At 37.0% G+C, this 15,022-nt stretch overlaps 1 protein-coding gene across 7 annotated transcripts in view; it reads left to right on the top strand.

Annotated features, from left to right (window-relative positions):
• SATB2 (SATB homeobox 2) overlaps positions 1-15,022 on the top strand; it is a 195,915-nt gene that overhangs the window by 88,237 nt on the left and 92,656 nt on the right. For all 7 annotated transcript variants that reach the window (XM_003825320.6, XM_003825321.6, XM_034954748.3 and 4 more), the window contains one exon: positions 7,870-7,972. In XM_003825320.6, coding sequence (XP_003825368.1) covers positions 7,870-7,972 — 103 coding nt within the window. The remainder of the gene's footprint in view (positions 1-7,869; positions 7,973-15,022) is intronic.

The following is a 15,022-nucleotide window of genomic DNA, read 5'->3' as shown; positions in this document are numbered from 1 at the left end:
GAATTTAACCTTTTAGCAGGAGAATTCTTTGTGGTGGGGGGCTGTCCTGTGCCTTGCAGCATCCCCGTCCATTACCCACTAGATGCCACTAGCATGCCACTATACCCCTTCCCCCAGTTGTGACAACCAAAATGTCTCCAGATGTTGCCAAAGGTCCCATGACGGGAGCAGTACCACTCTCAGTTAACCAATTCTCTGATGTGCTTAATGAATTAAGTTTAAAAATGTTTCATAAAGTATAGTTTTATTAGTATGTAAAGTTTTATTATTATTACAGTGTTCTTGGCAGTTCCAAAACATTTTGAACTAGAAACAGTGAATAGAGTAATTTGGTGATTGATGCCCAGCACATTTCGGTTAAACGGGGGCTCATATCTGTTGTTTAGATTTGGGTGAGATTTGATTTAGGCTTCTGATATGTTGTGTGATTATGGAAAATCTCACTGGGATAGCTCTTTTCAGCTATCATGGATATGTAATGTGGACCCTGGCATTCATCCTACAGCCATTATCCTTAAACATTCCAGATTATTCACTTAAATTGCATAGCTAGATTGTAATTTAGTGTGGAGATAAGCGTGCCTATTTTGTTGGTGGTTGTCATAGAACAGATGCATGCAGTTTTTGTAGTTCAGCCTATATAAAGTAAAAAAGAATGCATTTTTGTTCTAAGCAAGGTGAAACAGTAATTCAACAGTATATTTCCACCAGCATTCCTGGAGTCCTGATTAAGAATCAGGCACATTGTGATGGGCTGGGGATATAACAGTGAATCTGAGGGAGGAACTAAAACCCTTTCAATATAGGAAGAAGAGAGTGAGGCATCCAGTACTACTCACCTTAGGTGAGAAAGGTGGCTTGTTGGGTTTTTCAAAAATAGACTCAACTCATGAGTAAAAGATTCCTGTTATTGAAATAATTCTTCCTTATTACCCCTAAGCCAAACCATTTTAGGTGATTCTTCACTTGAGTTTGGCAATTACGAAGGGAATGATTCAGTGGATAGTTCATACTTTCTTGAACACCCCAGTGGTCTGAAGTTCAAAAGAGCAGTTTTGAAGGTGGAAGAAAGGTATGGAGAAGTCCATAAAAGTGCAACAATTGTAGCCTGAGGCATATATATATTTAAAACAGGGAAGTAATGATTTAGCCGTTCTCTGTCTGGCCAGATGCTTGGGAAGTACAGATTGTGGTTGTGTGTCTGCGTATTTATTTTTGATTTCACCTTTCAAAGTGTGTTTAAGTGCTGGCACCTCTTCCTTTTCCTCTGATGTCTCTGTGAGTAACCACTTGCAGCCTCTTTCCTCTGCCACTGGCTGTCCTGAGCATCCTAATTTAGCAGACCTTAGGCATCGTCCTCCCTTATTAAATAGTCCTTAGCTGTTCCAATTTGAAAACATTATGATTGCATCTTTCTGTGGCTTACTTATTCTTACTTGAGGAAGAGTTGAAATACCTAAGGTCGGCTTTTGATTGCAAAACTCCAGGTGCTCAGGGTTTTGACCCATTTAAATAAGTAGAGGTACCAGTACCTGCCTTGTGCATCTCATAGGTGATCATGATGTTCAAATGGGATGGCTAAAGAGACAGTCTTGTTAACTGAAAACTGTGGGGTTTTTTTTTTTTCTTTTTGCGACGGAGTCTCGCTGGGTTGCCCAGGCTGGAGTACAGTGGCATGATCTCAGCTCACTGCAGCCTCTGCCTCCCAGGCTGAAGCAATTCTCCCCCCTCAGCCTCCCAAGTAGCTGGCATTACAGGTGAGCACACCATGCCCGGCTAATTTTTGTGTTTTTAGTAGAGATGAGGTTTCACCATGTTAGCCAGACTAGTCTTGAACTCCTGACCCCAAGTGACCCTCCTGCCTCGGCCTCCCAAAATGCTGGGATTATAGGCATGAGCCACTGCACCTAGCCTGAAAATTGTAATGAAAAGAACAATTTGCAAGTGCATGCAACTTCCAATGTGCTCCATCTCCTAAACATATTCTCTGTGACTCTAGACATGTTTTTTTATGGTAAAATATACATAACATGAAGTTTGCCATACTAAACGTTTTTAAGCTTACAACTGAGTAGCATTAATTACATTCACAGTGTTGTGCAACCATCACCCCTGTCTCTTTCCAGAACTTTTTCATCTCTCCAAATGGAAAGTCTGTAACCTTTAAGCAACAATTCCTTATTCCCCTCTCATCCTGACCCCTGGTAGCCTCTATTCTGTATTCTGCCTCTGTGAATTTGCCTATTCTACCTACCTTATGTAAGTGGAATCATAGAATATTTATTTTGTGCTGGTTTATTTTACTTAGCATGTAGACATGTTTTTGAAGCAGCTCTGTCCCATGGTGCTGGCTGAGACTTTGTTGCTGAATATTTGAGGAACAAAATGACTGACTAAAGCTATTGAGCTGCAAAGATGTTACTAGATTTCCGGTGTGACAATGGTATGGCATTCATATAGTGTGCCTTTAGAAATAGATTGTAGGATAATTATTTCTGTCATCCTGAGCAAACCTTACCCATTTGGACTTAACTCATATGTACAACATGCCAAAACAATTGAGTAGTGAAATCAAGCAGCCAATTGGGTCAGCAGAAAAAAACAAATTGAGCATGTGCTCATCATATATAGTGGCTGATCAACTGCATGGACCAGAATCATGTTAACCGGTTGCCAACTGTCCGTTTAATTTAACCTAAGTTCATGTATGTAGTGGGGATGCATCATGTCTTGTGTTAACCAGTTGCCAACTGTCTGTTTTAGTTATTTTCATGTGAGGTTATTTTAGTTTGTGTCCCAACCTCATGGACTCATGCTGAAGAAGGCTCACAAATGACAGCTTGAAAATATTCCTAACCAAGGGATTGCAGTGACCATAAGAAATGATTGCACAGTGGGGAGAAAGATGCCATTTGCTGATTCCACATCTTGTGCTAGGCCTTTTACACAAATCATCTCACAGAAGAATCCTTACACTCTCTGATGCAGGAGACAATATCCCCAATCACAGGTGAGGGTGCTGACGTTAGAGAAGCGAGCCATTCAGCAACAGCTTAGGGGAAGAGCTCTCAAATGTAGTGTTTTCATACTCCAAAGTTCAGAGGAAGTGTTTCTTTCCCTTAAAATGGCAGCAGTTTTCAATTCTGATGTTATAGCTCAGAAGTGGGGACAGAGAGGGATAGTAGAAGGCTGCCAAATGACATTAAATGAATTTTTTTCATGACAAAGTAATTCCTCAGAATCAGTTTTTTTCCCTTTACCTAATTGAAGTATCATTATATTATCATGTTTAATATGTTATTTAGCATATCACCAAGCAGATTGAAAAGGCCGAAAATGAGCAAAGAATGCACATATCACTCATTGCCTGTCTTTGCTCTCTCCCTCATGTAGACACAGAAGAGGAGGCTAGGGGATGCCCCTCCTCTTCCCTCAGACAGGGGATTCTCACTGACAGAATATGTAATTCTTCACATTGGTTTAAAAATGTTCTTCTTCATAACAAGTGTATTATGTGTTTTCAGCTTAGCTACTCTTAGTACCACACTGCTATTCAAACAATAAATCCCACCAAGCCAAGCAGAATGTAGTGAAGGATATCCAGTTATTTTATCTTTTGTTTTATTTTGGGAGAAGGGGATGCTCAGATCTCTGTTTTTCTAAGTGTATCTTACAAATCATTTTAACCTGTGTTTATTATTTTGCTTTTTCCTATTAAGTTTTAAATTCCCTTTAGGTTCCGTAGTTTTCTTGGATTCTAAACTTCTTAGTTAACTTGTATAAGGGGCCTGAGATCACAGCTTCATGTTTTCCTTTTTTTGCTGTTGTTACCTTGTTTTTTGTTTTGTCTAAAGTATTGGTTGCAGCATCAGCTGTTGAGCCTGTGGTCGCTGATGGAGGTGGTGGTGAATGTTTCCTTCCATTCATTCGTTAGTCTCCCTTCTTAAGAGGTCCATGAAATACTGGTCCACTAACAGAGTGTCTTCATGGTGCCTCCCAGTGCTATTTGACTTTGGGAAAGATGCTTTTTATTCTGAGCTTCTGGGGCCTCAGTTTGAAAATGGAACCATGCTTATAATCATATGTGACATCTATTCTCTGGGCTAGTTGAAAAACAAACAAGTGAGTTAAAAAGTTGTTTCAGGAACCTAAAAGAAAATTTATTTTTAGATAGATCAATCTAGCTATCATAAGTATTAAATACCAATATTATAAAATTTATTCTCTTGCAGTTTGGCTTAGAGCAAATTCAAGTCTGCTAGTAAACTTTGGAATAAGTAAAGAAAATTCTAATACAGTTTGATTTCTGAAATACCTTATTTAAAAAAAAATCCAGATATTAATGGCCAACTAAATGTCAAATTGACTACAAATAAGGACACCTATACTTTATCTCCCATCCAAAAACCTTTATACTTAAAATTTCATAATTAACTACAATGAAGTCAGAAATTTTCATGTTTCTGTAGTTGGAAAGACATTTTAACCATTTTAATTTATCTTAGAATATAATATTATTCATAAAATAGCTTTGTCTGTGGCCACTGTTTATGTGGTGGTGTTTGTGGCTGTGTCTCGGTATCTGAGTGGGGACTGCCGCAGTTGCCCATTATACGTGTACCCTCATCCTTTCTTTTTCACAGCCCACCACCATGCAAAGCGATACATGCTTAGTAAATGCAAAATCATTTTAATATTAGCCTTAGTAAATCATAGTTCCTCGGTTTAAGTGTTAAAAATAGCAATACACATATTTTCTGGGTTATTTGTATTAGTATTGCTTTGTATAAACAGAGATACTCGAGTTGGTTGCATTCTGGATTGAAAAAGTTGACTCAGCTCTTGTTCTTTTATCAAAAAGATATGGATCCTAACAGTCCAACTGTGCGGTTGCTTTAGAATGACTGGAAAACATAAAAGAGCAACATAAACTGCAAAATTATACGTATTTCAAAAAGCAAAAAATTGAATTAGATCTTTTTTGGCAGGGTGGTAGGTGGGAAAGACTTTAATTATTACTCATCCCATTCTGCATCAACTGTATCTTATCAGGTTTAAGATGCTATTGATTGTAAGATGGATCTCTATTTCAGTGATGTTGAAGTATAAAAAGTGGTTGAAATACGGTAAATACAGATTCTCTGTGTCCCAGGACCTTTAGAGAACTTTGTTTCCTGTAGAGTAATAGCACATGCTGGGTTCATGTTAGCCCCTTTCAACTTTATGTATCATTAACTAAGTTTTGATGTTCTAGATATTTAATGGACACTAACATCAAGATGACCTTGTAGTATGTGTCCAGAGCATTCTAGTGAAGCCTAGTGATTTAGATTCAGATTATGAGAATTTAACAGTCTAATGTAGGGTTAGAAAATATTCATGAAACTGGAATAATCAGATATAACATGGCCTTTCTTTTAAAATATTCCCAAGATATTTTTATGTCTTCTGATTTTAAAGTCTTCTGAGGATGGACTATAACAATTCTTATCAGTAAAAACTATTTTGGATATTAGTTCTGTATAAAGACCTGCAGGGAGTTGATATGAATAAAATGTGTCATAAACTCAAACAGACTTTTCTGGTGATTAAAGATTCTCATCTAGGAAATTTGTTTGCTACTTTTTTTTTTGCTCAGTTCATAGTTGAAACCTGTTTATGTTTTTGTTATGTGATCAGTAGAGGTAACAACTTATTTATAATTATCTGGGACAGAAAAGAAATCTAATTGAGTCAGGGTAGCCAACATCTCCTTTACAAATGAGTTATATGAAATATAGGACCTACCGATGGAGCCAGTAGGAGCCCAGATATTCATTTCCTTGCCACTCTGCCTTGTGCAGGGTCAATTGAAGATATAGCAGGAGCAAGGACAAAGAGAGGGTAGAGAGTGAGGGGAATTTGGATTATCTGGGGCCAAAGTGATGCAGTCGTCTGGGCTTGTGGCCTTGTATTATGGGCCAGGAAGAATTGAGGAACAGTGCCAGGCAGTAATTAGACACTGTTCGTTTTAGTTCACTTCCTAGACCATTTGGCAATACAGAGTTTAACTCTGACTCCTGCTATGGCTGTGTATCCTGTGCCTTTCCAGAGCATAAATTCATACAAACAAGATAGAGAGATGACAAGTACGTTTGTGATTATTCACATATACCAGTATGGCTGATGCATCTATTATTAAGCTACTTTCATGTTAAAAAAATTTATTACTATGACATTTCAGTTTGGCACTTTTAAATCTCATCTCTGTCCCTTTTCCTGTGTTAAATTTCAGTGACTCAGATATCCCACATCAGAACTATGTGAGACACGAGATAGAAAAAAAAAAATGAAACAGACATAGTCACTGTCCTCAAGGGTCTCACAGTCTAGGAACAGAGTGAATCTCAGCCAGAGCGGGAGCTAGCTCAGCTAGTTAGGGAACAGCCGTACTTGGTCGTTAATAGCACAAAGCAGAAGACTGTCTCCAGGAGATTAGGATTCCAGTGGTCATCCTATAAGGCAGGAGACAAGGCCTCATAGGTTCTGTGATACACTCCGATGATATTAGCTCTTTGAGTTCCCAGTGCTGTGTTCAGACCTTGGGATGAAAAGAGTTATCCTTACTATCTTCCCTCAGAGAAAATAATTGTCATGTTTAGATCAGCAACTGGGGAGGGCTAACCATCTGCGAAAGAGGTTTCTGTGAATTGAATTAAGAAACCCCTCCCCTACCAGTACTGCATAGTGATTAAAAAAGAGGAGTCTGTTGTTTTAAATGGGAGTTTATGAAGGTCTGTCTGCTGGCATTTTAACCTCCTGTTAAATAACTTGATTTATTGTTACCCTTTTTATCTCTATTACTTTGTAGAAATGTCGTTAGAAGTTCTAAGATTTCTCTGAACTGTTCTATGTCTGGGGCTAACTTTTTTTTGAGAAAGATGAGATTTCAAGGCAAGATATAAAACCTTACACAGGTCATTTGGATCTCTTGAGTTGTTTATGCACAGGACAAAATAAAAATAAGAAATAAAATCTATGTATAAAACATACACAGTCATTTCAGGTATACATTAACATCTGCCACAAATGTTGGCCCAAACATACTGTATTAACTGCATCTCTGTAGGAAGTTCAATTCAAGGTGTGTAATTATAATTTTAACTTTTCAGTGCTATGTCAGGCTATGCTCCACTTCTCTTTTAACCCCAATGATTAATACACACAAATCAGCTGAGCAGTTGGGCTGAGGAGGATGAGAGCAAGGAAGAATCATGCACCTAAGCACTCAGAAAGTTTGAGCTTTGGTTCATTTTTTATTGAAACACAGTACAAGTATTGTGTTTAGTTTCCCCTGCTCTAAAATAGCACTGTTAATTTTTTCATTCGGTGAATTTTCACACAAGTTCTAATCACACGTTTCTATAAATTATATTAATTTAACTTATTTCCCTAAATGTTGTTCTGCAGTGTGTAGCACGGATGTTCTCAGATTCTTGGCTGTGTAAGCTTGTTGCAGTTGGAAGCGGAACAGAAACATCTGAAAGGCATTATTTGGATTACGGATGCTGGAGCATCTGATCTCACCTTTTGCTCTGGTTCCTAAATCACAACTGTTCTTCCTCTTTGCATTTAATCTGCATGTTCTGTCCCCTCCATTGTTGACATTGCCCCAGGGTTGGCTTTTTGGAGAAAGCACTATCATTGTATAAATTAAAGGGATGGTAAATTCAGGTAATCGTGTTTGATGTTAATAGTTCAGTTTACAGGAGAGTGACTGTTTTAAGTTTAAAAGAAAAAAGAGGTTAGTGCAGGTTATAAAGTGCTCTTTCTTGTCCCTAAAAAGAAGTAGTCATATTTTGAAAAAATAACTATAATTTTTTTTTTCAGAGTATGATTTCATCCATTGTAAATAGCACATATTATGCCAATGTGTCAGCAACCAAGTGCCAGGAGTTTGGGAGATGGTATAAAAAGTACAAGAAGATTAAAGGTAAACTGACTTTTTTGTTTGTAAAGCCTGTTTTCAGTTTCTGAGGTTCATGAGTTGTTGGTTGTTTGGAATTTATGCTCATTTTAGATACAATTTACGTAATTTTTTACAAAGGTGAGATCTTTAATATTCCTGTCATGAGATCCTAGTTGGCTCCCTTAAAACTAAGAAGATATTTGAAGTAAAAGTAAAATTAGTAGCACAATATGTTAAGTTTATAGTTTTCATAAGTGATACCTGCAAAGACCAAAATCCTTTAGAATGGAAACTTAAAAGCTGTCATTCTAGGTTAAATCAGCACTTATAGTTTGGGTACTGATTAACAGATACTGTTGGGGTATCAGGATGTCTTTGGTCAGAAATGGAGTTTGATGTTGTGTTCCTGTGTCGACGATTCCAGAGCAGTGGTGAAAACACGGGCTCTGCATTCATTCAGGCAGACTTGGGTTCAAATCTTTAGCTTCTACATTCTAGCTGTGGGAGCTTAAGCAAATTATTTAACTTCACCAAGACTCAATTTCCTCATCTGAAAATGGGAAATCATCAAAGTACTTAGGTCACTGGGTAGATGCGAGGACTAAATAAGACAATACTGGCACAAAGTAACCTCTTGACAAATAATAGTATACTACTACTAATAATTAATAGTATTAGTCATACTAGCAGTAATATATTACATGTAGAATTATGTTTGGTCCTGAAAATAAAGTTCCTTTGTGTAGTAAATAGCATGCTATTTAGATCACCTAGACTTTTAAACATGTCAGGACCATTTCAAATATGTCAGTGGTGGAAAAATTCTTTTGTTTTCACTCCATTCAGATAAATGTTACCTACCAGGGTCCCTGAGGGGATTTGGGGAATTTCTTGTAACATTGGTTTTGATGGTCCTTCCAGTCCATGTTTTGCATAAGTATGACATATTTATCACACTTTATAATATGTATTCATAACCTCGCTTACTCTGCCCCCATCGGAGGGGCAAATGACAATTTATGGTGGGTAAGTAAAAGTAAAGGATGAATTTGTTTCTTTTACTACTTGCAGATTTTCTCAGGGGAGACAGGATGTCAAAGTAGTGCTTGTTGGCTATTGAGTGTTTGGGAGATTTTTGACAAGGTTGTCTTTTGAAGAAATGAAGTTTACAAACATTGGCAGCACATTTCTGATCACAAAGGAATGAGAGTGTTTTATGCTAAATATATATTTTATAAGGCAAGCCAAAATATTGAGCTACCCAGGAGAAATTAAGTACACTGAAAATTGAATTAAGATCCATTTCTTTTCAACAGACTCTAAAATTCTTAGGACCCGTTAGATCCTGGTTTGGGCAAATGCTTTCGCATATTAATATTCACCCTTGTACAATATAAGATGAATAACCCCTTCTCATTATAAGACATCGATGTGTGGCTCAGAAGGTTTCTTTTCTGTAAGTGTTGCCTCCAAGTTTTTCTTTTAAAATAGGATTGTTAAAGTACTTCGACATATCCTCTTCGGCTGAAAATCAAAAGAATCATGCAGCTTCAAGGTCATTTGTTAGATCCCATTTACTTGCTGTTATAAGAGAAAGTAAGAGAGTGTCCTCTTTTAATAGGCTGGAGTGTAATTCCAGATTCAGAAAGATTGGAAACTCTTCACTCTAGTGTTTTCAGAATTGCCACTACAGAATGTGTGTGTGTGTTTGTGTGTGTGTGTGTGCATTCGCACATTAACACTCATATCTTCTACTTTTCTTTTTTCTTTCCTGGAGCTTTAATTCTTCAAGCTGTATCTTTTTTTTTTTTTTTAAAGATAGTAAATGCACAATTAAATCTTTAAGTGCTGTAAAAGCAGACTGAGACCTTGATTTCATTCAGTTGGTCAAGGATCCACACCTGAAGAGGCTGTCAGACACTGTGTACACATACTATTCAAAGAGATGGAGCTAGTCATTGCTGTTGAAAAGTGTGTGTGTGTCTTTGTGTGTGTCAGTAGGAGGAGAAAAGGGAAGGTTAAGGTATGTGTGAAGTAAACACAAGCTGCCATAAAACAGTTCAAGTGGTGTTGATTCATCAACCAAGGGAGTGGGAGGAAAAACAAAGAATTCATGACAGGTATAATGGTGTACAGAAAATAAACACCCAGAGAAGTGCGTTTTATTAACTTTCGACCCTCAGAAAAAGGGAAGTGTTGGACTGAGGCAGGCATATTTTATTTGGTAGAAGCCTTTTTCTATGAATAGATGTTGCTGTGGGAGTTTCTACCTAGTAGGACTCATTTCTCATGGGAAAGTAATGATTTGATTTGTAAGAGTTGTGTCCCTGCTTTCAAAATGAAAAAAAGGCAATGAATTCCAAATTTGGAAACCAGTAGTAGTGAAACCAGAATTCTACCATAGGGCTTTTTCTGAGACCCCAGAAGTCAGAGTTCCATGTCCCTCTCAGCCTCCCTACCTTCCATTTCTGCCTCAAAGTTACCAATTTACATGCACTTCTATGCACTATTCAGCTTAGAAGAAAATCTTAAGTCAACTTACTGAGGTCCCAAACTAAATGCAGGCTACATTGTTAAATATGTTTCCTATTATCTGCTAATGTCTGTTTTAATAAAACAGTGGGAACTAAGTGGTTGCTTCTTAATCAAAAACATGATTTCCTAAACATAAGCTATGTGATTCTGTTACAAATTGCCACATATAGATCTCCTAGGTCAAAATTTTTTTTTCTTCTCATAGAAATAAATAAACGGTAAAATAATGATATACTCTGAAAGATCAAAGTAAATATGACTAAAACCTGGCAAAAATAAAAGTCTACTGGAAGGACAAAAAAAAAGATCAGATTGCAAATTCTATAGTCAATGCTGAAATAAATATGAGAAAAATGAACAATCAATAATTTGATATCATTAAAAACAGATGTAAAAACTACATACAAATGGAGTTGTCTAAATTTTGAAGTAAACATTTTAATGTGCATTTTTTGAATTTGTTGTTATTTCAGCTAAACTATTTACACTTATTCTTTAGAAAGTCCTAAATTGGTTTGGCTTAGCATGTTAACTTTATTTTCCCCAGTGATCACAGCAAAGCACATTCTGTTTACCTTTTTTCTTTAATTTCAAAGACAATCATGGTTGACACAGACATATTTGAGTTAACATGAGCATTACTTCAGAATAGATAGGGAGACAGTGTGTATACTCTGGTTTCAAGGTCTAAGACCATGAATCTGTTTCCCAGGAATATTTGACATTGAAGAAAATGGAGTGGGTAGGTAGGGTAGGGTGGTAGGTTGGTTTAGACAGCATTTTTTTTTTAATTGCTGATCATCACATACCATAATTGCTTCTGGACCAGATTTTACAATGTAGAGCTCATAAGCTCCGAAGTATAAGAAAAAAAAAAAAGTACATTTTATCTAAAAGCAAAGAAAAAAGACCAATATTAATAGTTGTTTAATGTTTAGGAGTTTTAGTATTGTACATGAGATTCCATAACACCTAGAAACATTCATGCTATTCCAAAATTATTTTTAAGGTCTTGGGACTATGAGGGATTTACCCAAGTGGTTTTTTCATAAGTTCTACACATTTTAGTAAAATTTTAATTTTTTACACAACTTTTTTTGTCTGAACTCTTGATGTGAACTTTCCCCATCATTTTTATGAAATGAAGTGGCAATCATATATGTAGTAGCACTATCAGTTTTACTCTCATGGCAACCTACTTTTGTGGGGGATATAATAAGAATAAGAAAACGCCTTAATAAAGAATCTTTTGTATATTTTAAATGTGTCCTAATTAATAAGTTACAAGAAAATAATTTTATATCTAAAGTGTTTGTCATCTGGTACCAAAAGCAAAATAAGGAGTCATCTTTGGTGAGGTCAATCCCAATTATTTAATATGCCTCAAGAATTGAAGGGTCATTGAAAGTTTACACAAATACAGGTTGTTATTATAAAATTATTTGTGTTATAAAATAATACCATTAGAATGAGTGGACCTAACCAAACCCTGTATTTTGGCCAGAGTGCAAAATTATCCCCATCACTTTTCTTTTCTCAGTCATTGCCCAAGAACCGTCTGATTGTTAGTTGTCTTAATTTTATTTGTTTATTTGAACTTCTTTTGCCAGATATTAAAAAGCTGGGAGAAAAGAGGATTTTAAAAACCAGTGTTACTTCCCCAAGACTGGTTTATTCTAGTAATCAGTATTTTATCTGACCCTGTCTGATCTAGTCTTGCAAGATCAAACGTCCAGGCCAGCAGGCAGACAGTAAACAAAGCCCATGAAGGGTTTCGGTAAACACAAAGATTAGATGTTGAATGAAAATTAAACTCCTTGAACTAGTCCTCTGTACTAAAGTGGTTAAGTGGGTTGTGATTAAAAGAAATAAGTAATTATGATCATTATAGCTGAAATGATATAATGTTACCACATTTAAAGCACCTCTTGTACTCAAAAATGATTGTGTCATTTACAAAGTGGTGCCTTGGAGTTGAATAGAGAAATCAATGTCCCCTGACCTGGTTCCATAAGGCAGCCCTTGCTTAGCCATGGTGGTATCAGTGGTCAGGACAATGCCTTTAATCAACTCCTGGTCCTTCTGCCTCTGCTGTTGTTTAACTCTGATGAGGTAAAAGTAACTTACTTTTGTCTACCTAATTTTTCTGTCATGAGAGAAATTTGCTTTCAGCTTCAGATCTAAATGAAGTGTTCTGTAAGGAAGTTTGTCTGCCCTCTGCCTATGTTGTAAGTTTGTCTGCCCTCTGCCTATGTTGTATCTTCTTGAAAGTAATGGCAGGATAAAATCCTTTGAATATTGTATACATATTTACTTACGTATTTTATACTGACAAATTATAGCTGTTTACAGGGTACAAAGTGATGGTATGGTTTTTAATACAACGTGAAATGATTAAATCAAGTGAATTAACCTATTCATCACCTCAAATATTTGACATTTTTTGTGATGAGAACATCTGAGACTTGCTCTGTGATATTAAAATGCACAGTACTCAATTATTAGCTATATTCACCATGCTGTACAATAGATCTAAAAAAAAAACCACTTGTTTCTCCTCACTGAGACTTTGTACCCTTTGATTATCATCTCACTGCTCCCACCTCCCAGCCTCTGTTAAACACCATTCTACTCTCTACTTCTATGAATTCAATTGTTTTAAATTCCACATATAAGTGAGAACGTGCAGCATTTGTCTTTCTGTGTTTGACTTATTTCACTTAGCACAACGTTCTCCAGTTCTACTCATGTCGTCACAAATATCGGATTCATAGAAATAGAAACATCATTTCTACTGTCAGCCACCTTTTATCTCACCAGTTTTTCAACATATAGGAGAGCCTTGTGTATTTTCATTGTGATAGTCACTGATAGTATGCATAGATCACCTATGCTTGCTTGGCCCTCCAATGGAAAGCTTATTGGTAGTTTAAGTGGAAAAATGGTGCGTGGGGAATGTCTTGAGCACTCAGCTTAGACATGGACTAATTCCTTGCATGGGTCTTAAGAAGCTCATTCCAGCTGTACTGTAACTGCTTTGTTGGGCTGAATATACTTATTCATAAATGTTTAAAGATATAAAAATGTTTGTTAATAATATAGTTTGTAGATTAAAAGAAGTAAGCTTGCAATCTACTCATATTTGTACTATTTCTGATGTTATTTTACATAGACATTAAGAAAGGATGCAAAGGGAAAAATGATCTATTTCCTTACGCCCCTCCCTGCTTCTCTTGCATCTATTCATCCATCCAGCCTCATGTATACCTACTCTTTGGAAGAAGCATAAGACATAGTTCCTGCTTTCCAAAAGCCTACAATCTGTATGAAATGCTTACTTTATAATATAACACATATCTTGTCATTCAAAAACAAATTCTAGCTTCTATCTTATATATAATACCTGGCAGGATTCTAAGGGCTGAGAATACAGTGGAGAGCATTACCTTTTTCTTCCTCACAAGATAATTGTAGTCATAATTAAGTAAATAATTTTAACTAAATGTTTAGTGAGCACTTCTGCTACAGGCTGTAATTAATGCTAGAAGCAGTGAGAAATGTCCATACACATGTAAGATAAACTTCCTACCTCTGGTTGTGTTGTCCTTAACCTGGCAGGGGAAGCAGCTGTATAAATGGATCTGGTAAATATATAGTAGTGATATAAACTAGTGTGATGGTGGCATAGAGGAACGTCCGGAAACTCTTCTTGCTAGGTTTGACGTGGGGTCGGGGGTGGGCGGTTAGGGAGAGACAGCGCATGAATTATACCTTAAGGACAAGTGGAGTTACTGCAGCAAGGAGGAAAAGAGAAGGAGGAATGTTTTGGGCAACCACATGATCATCAGTACAGATGCAGAGGTACGAAAGAGCATTGCATGTTTAGAAAATTACAAGTGGCTATCCAGAATGTCTAGAATGGCAGTACATTTATCCTGATACTATAATATAACAGGTGCTCAGAATGGCTAAGCTTTTGATCAGTGAAAAGGCAAAGGTAGAACTAGCTGGATATAGGGAGGGTAGTGACACCAAATGTTGATAGAAATGGTTGGGACCTGGCTGGGCACGGTGGCTCACGCCTGTAATCCTAGCACTTTGGGAGGCCGAGGCGGGTGGATCACAAGGTCAGGAGGTTGAGAGCATCCTGGCTAACATGATGAAACCCCATCTTTACTAAAAACACAAAAAGTTAGCTGTAATCCCAGCTACTTGGGAGGCTGAGGCAGGAGAATCGCTTGAACCCAGGAGGTGGAGGTCGAAGTGAGCCGAGATTGCACCACTGCACTCCGGTCTGAGTGACAGAGTGACTCTGTCTCACATAAAAAAAAAAAAAAAAGAAATGGTTGGGACCTGGCTGGTCAATCATATTTGTTGTAACAATGAAAAATAAGGCTGAGAAGGTAGAGAACACACCTTAGGGGTCTTTGAAAGCCCAGTTGATGTATTTTGAGAATCCTTGAAGGTTTTTCAGCAAGAGAGTGACATATTGAAGAAGAGGTTTTACGAATGATTCCTCTAGACACCATCTGAAGCTGT

Source organism: Pan paniscus, chromosome 13, assembly GCF_029289425.2.
Source record: "Pan paniscus chromosome 13, NHGRI_mPanPan1-v2.0_pri, whole genome shotgun sequence".
NCBI lineage: Eukaryota > Metazoa > Chordata > Mammalia > Primates > Hominidae > Pan > Pan paniscus.
Note: the sequence above shows the minus strand (reverse complement) of the source record. Positions and strands in the feature narration are given on the sequence as shown.